The sequence below is a fragment of the Megachile rotundata genome, chromosome 6, assembly GCF_050947335.1.
Source record: "Megachile rotundata isolate GNS110a chromosome 6, iyMegRotu1, whole genome shotgun sequence".
Lineage (NCBI taxonomy): Eukaryota > Metazoa > Arthropoda > Insecta > Hymenoptera > Megachilidae > Megachile > Megachile rotundata.
The window spans coordinates 2808268-2816756 of NC_134988.1; the positions used below are offsets into that span (position 1 = coordinate 2808268).

At 31.3% G+C, this 8489-nt stretch overlaps 1 protein-coding gene across 1 annotated transcript; it reads left to right on the forward strand.

Annotated features, from left to right (window-relative positions):
* Positions 1-8489, forward strand: LOC100877794 (uncharacterized). The gene is made up of 2 exons (XM_012296686.2): positions 1-134; positions 6964-8489. The coding sequence occupies exon 2, from the start codon at positions 6977-6979 to the stop codon at positions 8300-8302; it is 1326 nt and encodes a 441-aa protein (XP_012152076.1). The 5' UTR covers positions 1-134; positions 6964-6976; the 3' UTR covers positions 8303-8489.

Here is an 8489-nt window from a genome sequence, read left to right on the forward strand (position 1 = left end):
TCACTACATGAGTGATAAAACATTATATAAAAACGTAGCATCAAAAGTTTCGTATAGTCAGCTACAGTCTAATTTCTATACAAGGTATCACAAGTCTGAACGAATCATAACACAAGCACAGCATTAATTACAAGGTAAGTGAAGAAATGGTACAAAAAATAAATAGTTCAAATATCGATATTTTTTTTATATACAATTTAATTTGGCTTAAATTTTACGCACAAATTAATTTAAGAACTTTTAGAAAAAATGACTATTTTTTATTTATAATTAATCCACGGCGGTATTATTTTACTTTAATAAGACCTTAACCGAGCCAATCACAGTTTGTCAACGTTTGCAAATTATAAATGTTTCATACAAGTGCCTTTACACAGACATTCAAACACAGATGTCTTTATACATATCTTCAAACAACTTGCTATAGGCAAACTTTAGCGTTTGGATTTGTTAAATTAAAACAGTAGAAATAGCCATACGCGATATGATTACAGGATATCACAATATAAACTATAATCTGAACGGAATATCTGGATGTGTAAAAAACGAAAATTGAGCATTTTTTGTTTTTGAATTTCTTGTATTCTTGAATCTTTGAATGACTACATTTAAAAGTTTGCGAATTCCTGAATCTTTAAATTTCCGAATTTATTAATCTCAGAATTTCTAACCGTTTACATTTCCATATTCTAAATTTTTTCATTTTTATGTTTGAATTTCAAGGTACAAAAGTTTCTAACTTTTTTAATTTGAATGTGCTCCGTTTATATGGCTGTCTCTAATTCTTTAGTTTTTCAAAAAAAAAAAATTAAAAATTGTATTTTCATGTTATAATTAATAAATCTGCCGCAAGTGTTATCTCGACTGTTTATATTTCAATTATTACACCTATAAATGCAATTATCTCTGATTTGCTGTTATTAGCTTTATTAAAGTTTCACAAACATATAGAAATTGACGTTATGTTACTTCCGTTTTAATTTTAAACCATTTCATTGAAAAAATCACCGAGGTTGCTGTCCTGCGAATTTGTTTATAATATTTCTAAGGAATTGGTTTATTATTGTCAATAAAAAGGAATTTTTCCATCCTTAAATTCGCAGAGAATAAACTGATTATGTGGTCTCTAGTTTGATTCTTCTTTATAAAATCTGTTTTAAGTCTCTTTAATTTAGATGTTTGTTGAAAATGATGGTAAACTATTAAATACATATTTTCCAAAATATAGGAGAAAAGAACAATTAAAATGTATAAAACCTTTTTTTATAAAAATTATTTTCAACTTTTCGAGTTTCCTAAATTGTGAAATTCTATATTTCAAGATTTCGAAATACACGAATTCCTACATTTTTCCATTCTTAGATGCCTAATTCTCAAATTTGTAGGCCCAAAAATTTGTAAACTTTCAAAACCCTAGATGCTCATAGCTTTAGACTCCTATATCGACGAATTCATAGACCAATTTATAGACCATAAAAGCCCTTTTTGTACCTTTAAATTCTCGTATCCAAAGTCTCCAAATATCTATGTTCCTATTATTTTATGACTTAAGTTGAGGAAAAATTTAAAGATAAGTGTTTTAGTGCTCAACGAGAATCGCTATTAATTTAGTCGAAATACCGTTAATAATAACATCTCTGGTTATTCTGAATGTTTAAACTAATCAAAATTAGCTTTACATAGATATAATTATATTAGTTTCTACAATTCAATACTTATATTACACAAAAATATTATTCTGTAGTAATTTGTGAAGTGGTTTTAGAATTTTTAAACAATACATTATTTACATTAACGTTATTTTTTATTAATTTTGTTCAAATGTTGAAATTAAGTTTTATTTATCCACTACGTGATTACACAACTTTGACCAGTTATTAAATGCCGTAGATAAAAACAGGATTTGACGTAAGATCAAAAGATCAGACGAATCAGCCGTAACGAATTTATTACATTGTTAGTACTGTTTGTATTAAACTAATTGTAAGCATATGTTGTGTACTATACTTTCATATTATTAATAAAATGTGATATCATCATAACCTAAAATTTTATAATATACTTTTAATTATTTTTCTTGCATAATAAAATCGTCTAATGCCTAAAGTTCTTCGAAATGTCCACGGAAAAAAAACAGTCGACTGCTCACAAAAAATAATTGTGCAGTAGTACGAGTCTTTAAAATGGGCAGTTTATTGCAAGTTGTCAGAGAAAATTTCATGTCCTTAAATTAATTCAGGAAAAAAAGTCCGTTGTAATTGATTACATGAATTTATTATAAATAAAATATTTTCATTACATGAAATATTATGATTTTGATCTTTTTTGACAAATGATGAAAGTTCTTAAATCAACATATATTTAGTATTTGAAACAATAATAATTACTAGATTAGAACGTATCATAATTATTATTTAATTATTATTCCGTATGAACATTTTTCGATTTTAATTAATTTAGCTTTTTCACTTTTTCTTTTATAAATGAACGTTCTTATTATTTTAATTGGAAATAGAAATTTTATCTTTTTGGATAAATGTATTTAGTTTCAATTGTATGTTGTGTAAGTACAAAAGAGCTACAATTTTCCTAATGGCTTCTTTAATCGTTTGATCACTGGGTTTTTACATTTGTACGAATAAATACAATTATATTCACGTTCGAAACTAGGTTAGTAAGTTAGAATGAATGAACAAACTAAGTTACATAAAATATATTAAAACCTTTGGTATTAATCTCCTCAGTATTAGGTGGTATTAATCCTCAGTATTACAAAGGATGTCCCGTAAAACCGGCGGTACAACCTAAAAGGGGATGATTTCACATAAAAAAATCAGTCGAAAATGTTGAATAAAATTTTTTCATGCAAGGCCCTGTTTTCAAGAAAAATGGAATTAAAAATTTGTCGAGTACGCGTGCAATTGGTTTACATTTGGTTTGACAGACTTTTCTGTAAACATATACCCTTCTATGTATAAGCATATACAGGCTGTTACCTGTAACGCCACTCACGATTTTTCTCCCATTTGCAGCCACCTTACGAGAAAAAAGTTTAGAACAATAATTGCAGCGTACGAAATGCACAATATTATTAGTAAAGCAAATTTTCAAAACAGTTTGTTCTCTTGGCAAAGTCAAGGTCACCTTGGTTTCTTTTAAATAGGAACATATATTTTTTTATTCGTAGCTTTAGAGGACATCGAGACGAATTCGAAATATATGTATATTACATAATACTTTTATTAACATATTACTCGATTTACAGAAGTGGAAATGTGAAGTAAAATACCGGAATATTACGTGATGGAAGCGGCATACATTTTGAACATGTAATTAAATAAAGTGTATTTTCTTACATTCTAGTCGTGTGTTTACATTCAGTAATCTTTTCGGAATCAAATAATGGTTACATTACCAAAGTCAAAAGCTAAATACTTCACATTTCCACTCCTGTAAATCGAGTAATATATTAATAAAAATATCATGTAATATATGTTTTGAATTCGTCTCGATGTCCTCTAATGATATGAATAAAAAAAAATGTATGTTCCTATTTAAAAAACTCAAGGTGACCTTGACCTTGCTAAGAAAACAAACTGTTTTCAAAATTTGCTTTACTACTATCTATTGTGCACTTCATACGCTGCAAATATTATTCTAAACTTTTTTTCGTAAGGTAGTTGCAAGTAGGAGAAAAATCGTGAGTAGCGTTACAGGTAACACCCTATATTTGGGTACATCGTGAACTTCTCATCATCAAGGACAAGTGTAGAAGACACACCTATTATGGTTTATTTAACCATAGAATACATCGAAAATCAAGGCCAAAACATGATATTTCTTATATCGTTCTCTCAGTTCTCTTATGCTTACCGAACAGAATATTTAATTTCGACTTTATGACAACATATAGCATTCGAGAATGTTCCATCTTATATTCAAAAGAGTTTGATGTGGGAGCACCCCCACATTACAATCGCCAGGTAAGGCAGTTTTTAAATGAAAATTATCGGTGCTGGATCAGCTGCGGTGGTAAAATTTTTTGGCCGCCATTATTATTGACCATTGGATTTATGGGGTCACGTGTATAGTGATGACATAATCAGTCTCAAACGCCATTAACTATGGCGTTTGAAACAATTAAAGTTGGATAGTAGAATGTTAGAAAACGTTCATAAGAATTCGTTAAAAAGAATACAATTATGCATACAACAACATGGAAATCATTACCAGCAATTTATGACCTGGCCGAATTACTCCTGAATATTCTGACCTTGACTCCCTATGTATGTATTTCATGTATACAAACTATTATATGTATATGCATAAGCATATTGAAGGGAATAAGTTTATAGAGAAGTCCGTCAAATCAAATGTAAACCAAGTGCGCGCATATTCGACAAATGTGTAACGTCCCTAGAACCTAAGTTTAGTTAGTTACAAGCGCTAAAAGGTAAAGAGCGGCTTTTACCTCTAAACGACTCGATTTCGCGAATATAGATTGTGGGATTCGTGTGGTGTGCGGTTAAGGATTGAAATCCACAGGTCAAAATCTTTCAACAATTAGGTTTATTCAATAAACGATAAGAAATGAAACTAACAAACAACAATAACAACAAAATAAAGAAAGTATATAAATTATAAATGATTGATTAGTATAAAGAACTAAATAGATCTTGAAATAATAATAGTAATAGAATTTGATAAATTAAACAATATGTAATTGATAATCGTGAATTTAACGATATGAAACTCGCAATTTAATACTTTATATCGGACCGTATCTGAATCGGGTCTCTGATAAAGCAAACTTCGCATTCGTAATATTAACTAAATTTGATATTCGATTTTTATGCTCGACGCTATAATCTAAGAGCAATTCGGTATCTAGATTTGTATAAACGAAATTTGATAGATTTTATAATGTTAGCGCTTTGTAATCTACCGCCGCGAGGAACTCGACCTAAGTGAAATTCTCTAAACGCACCTAAATACGCTTTCGCAAAAATTAGACAGATTTATTCTACTATCTAACGCGGTGTAGTCGACTACGTAAATTACGCTAAGTGAGAACAGTATTCCTTTAATAACTCGAATTATCGAAATTTATCTGAATCTAAATGAATTACTTTTCAGAACAGTTACTCTTTTATTATCTGACTCGACAACTAATGGTCCATGACCCTTTTAGCCAAAACGAATACTGACAACCAAAACCAGATCGCTTAATTGGGGAGCCTGCGTTAGCTAGCTGCTAAACAACCCAACGATCCAGAGTCAGATGAAAAGTATAAGCCTGACAGGGTAGCAAATCAATTGACTCTAATTGTAAAATCGTAATTGCTGAACTGCCACCCAAAAGACACGGGTTTCAGAGACCAAGCCGCTCAAATGGGGAGCCTGCGTTAGCTAGCTACGAAACGACCCAGAGCGAGCTCCGAGAATCTGAAGGCTCGTTAGCAATCCGACGAAAAATCAAATATGAGTAGCTGAGAGCAATCGTTTCGATATTTTAGCCTTTCTTGGTGCTAAGTATAGCTCTCTCCTGATGGAGTTTCAGACACGAGATCGTTTGAACGGGGAGCCTGCGTTAGCTAGCTGCTGAAACAACCCACGACCAAGTGTCCAAATGGCATATACCCGCTTGACCAATCAAGTATCAAGATTCGTTGCGGCTCTTGACAGCGAAAACTGTTCCTAATTATTCTTATACAAATATACGCGACGTGTATCGTGCTCGACTTCGAAGACTGTTCTGATTTTAGACGGGTTTCGCTCGCCCTTTTATACTCGCAGGTTCGCTGAATTCCTGGAATTTCTGTGACGTCAGAATATCTAAATTTTCATATAACTTCGTTATTATATATTAATTATGAAATTGAACGGTTTAATTATGTTTTAAATGTCGCTCTTCAATTAATGGCTATCGTTTCGATACTAAAATGGTACTCTAATGGTGTTTTAATGAAAAATACATTTTCTGTCCTTTTCTATAAGAGGCGAGTCTATTTCGATTTACAGCTTTCTAGTTTAAGAAAATAATCGTGGTTCCGGCCATAAGTAGTTTAGTAATGACTGATTTTACGTTCATAAATTGATTTAATTAATTAATTAATTTAATGGTCAAAAATGCCGAAAATAGAAATAGTAGCTCCATCCTTTTCTAGGATTAGCGCTGATCTCAAGGATTTCGGACGTGTATTGCGGCACGTAGGCACATCATAGCGTCATGGAAATTTCCATACTAAATTACACATTTATTAGAATTAAAATAAAATAATACATAATCTTGGTTTTAATCATTCCAACTTAATATTCAATTATTGGTATGAAAATATTACCTATTCTAAATCAAAATTATAAGATAATTAATGTAAATGCTAATATATATATACATATATTTATATGTATCTACTCTGATTACCGACTGCTGAGTTTGATAGATCGATGATCGATACGCGACATACTGTCGATAATTTGGCAACTACTGTCGGTAATTGGGTATTCTAATATGTGGGCAGAAGATTGTCGTGATGTTGGTGGTTGAGAAAAAAACGTTTCCCCAGAGACGTTACAAATGTTCAAACCTATTTTACTCGCAAACAAAACCTCACACGACAACATTCTATTTTATATTTTGAATTTATTTTTTTTATGTAAAATAACCTCCTTTTCGGTTGTACCAGTAGATGCAGGACACTTTATATAATTCACTTTAGAATCATATTCTTTTAAAGTTGGCTAATGATACTGTATTTGAGTTAATAGTATATTCATAAACAGTAAAACGAATTTAACCAGCATTAAAAAACTCACTTCAAGCAGTAAGACTTTAATAATATACTTTCCTTGTAAAAATATGAAAATCACAAGTAATTAATTTACCAGCAAATAGTCACAAATGCCCCTAACCTTCCAGAAAGTAGACTTAAACAATAACTGAATGTACTTTCTTTTTTATAGCGTTACAGCCACGATGATGCTCATAACAACAGCGGTAATTCTTTCGCTGCTAATCGCGTATGGTAACGCATATGAGGAATATCCGGCAATCTGTAAGAACGAGACCTTCACAATGAATATTGCCAGTGATACACTTTTACATAAATTCATTGTATCTGGCACTATACGATGTATAAACATTCCATCTGGCGGTATCAAATTCATGGAACAAGGTGCTTTTGACGGAGTACCAAATTTGACTTATTTGAATCTTGAAAGGAATTTCATTTCCCCTTCTGATTTATTCTCTTTCGGTAGCATTCCGAACATCAAGGCATTGATTCTCAGCGATCAGACATACAATTCTTACCAATCAAGTGTGCCAATAAATTATATATATCCAGAGCTTCAATATTTAAATTTAAGAAACACTAAGATCTCGAATATAATAAACTATACTGAGAATTCTTTTCCGAAGTTGAAGTATTTAGACATTTCAGGCAACAGATTTTCTTCGTTTAAATTCGTACAACTATGGAACAACACGCTTACGTTTTTACACCTTAATAGTAATCAGATTTCCGATATTTCCTTGAATAACTTAAAGAATCTAGAGACGCTGACACTGGATAATAATAACATTCGAAGAATAGGTTATAGTTATTATAATAATCTTGATCTTACGGGTCTGAAAAACTTGAAACACCTTTCCGTAGCGAATAACGAGATTGATTCGATTGATAGATTGGCATTCAAGGAGACGGTTAACCTTCGATATCTGAACCTCTCCAATAATCAGTTGCCGTCATATAATTCAAATTTTCAATCATTTGAACATCTGTCCTCTTTGGAAATTCTTGCATTGGATGACAATAAATTTAGAACCATTCCATTCACGACACCTTTGAATATAACAGATCTGTCGATGAATGGTAACGATTTGGTTAATTTAACAACGAACTCGCTCTCCATGGTGCCATACCTGAGAACGCTTTCATTAGCTAAAAATAAGATTTCACGAATTGACGCGGATGCATTTTCCCCTCTACGGGTGTTAGAGGAATTGTATCTGAACGATAATGACTTGAGTTATTTGCCTCGTTTGTGGAGTAAATCCATAGAAAATCTTCGATACTTGGACTTATCCAAGAACAAGATTACATCTTTGGATTATGTGTTTGGTTCTAATTATGTGCCTTTGAATGAACTTCATTTGGATGACAATCCTCTGGAAAACATCAAGATGGATTCGTTAGCAATGTTTGCAAAAAATTTGACGATTTATTTCAACTTCGGCAGAAATCCAACCAATAACTGTGCACGTCCAATCAACAATGGTTGGTCAAAAAATTACTATTAAAACATTAAATTCCGATACTACTGTTAATTAGGGAGAGATAAGATAGTTAATCAGAACGGATAAATGGTATTGTTATACATAAGGAACACATTATTATTAATATGTTGACTATAGTTCTTAAGATTTTAAAAGTATAGCGATGTAGTAACTGTTACTCTGGCGAATAAAGTAAAAACGTTAAAGATAA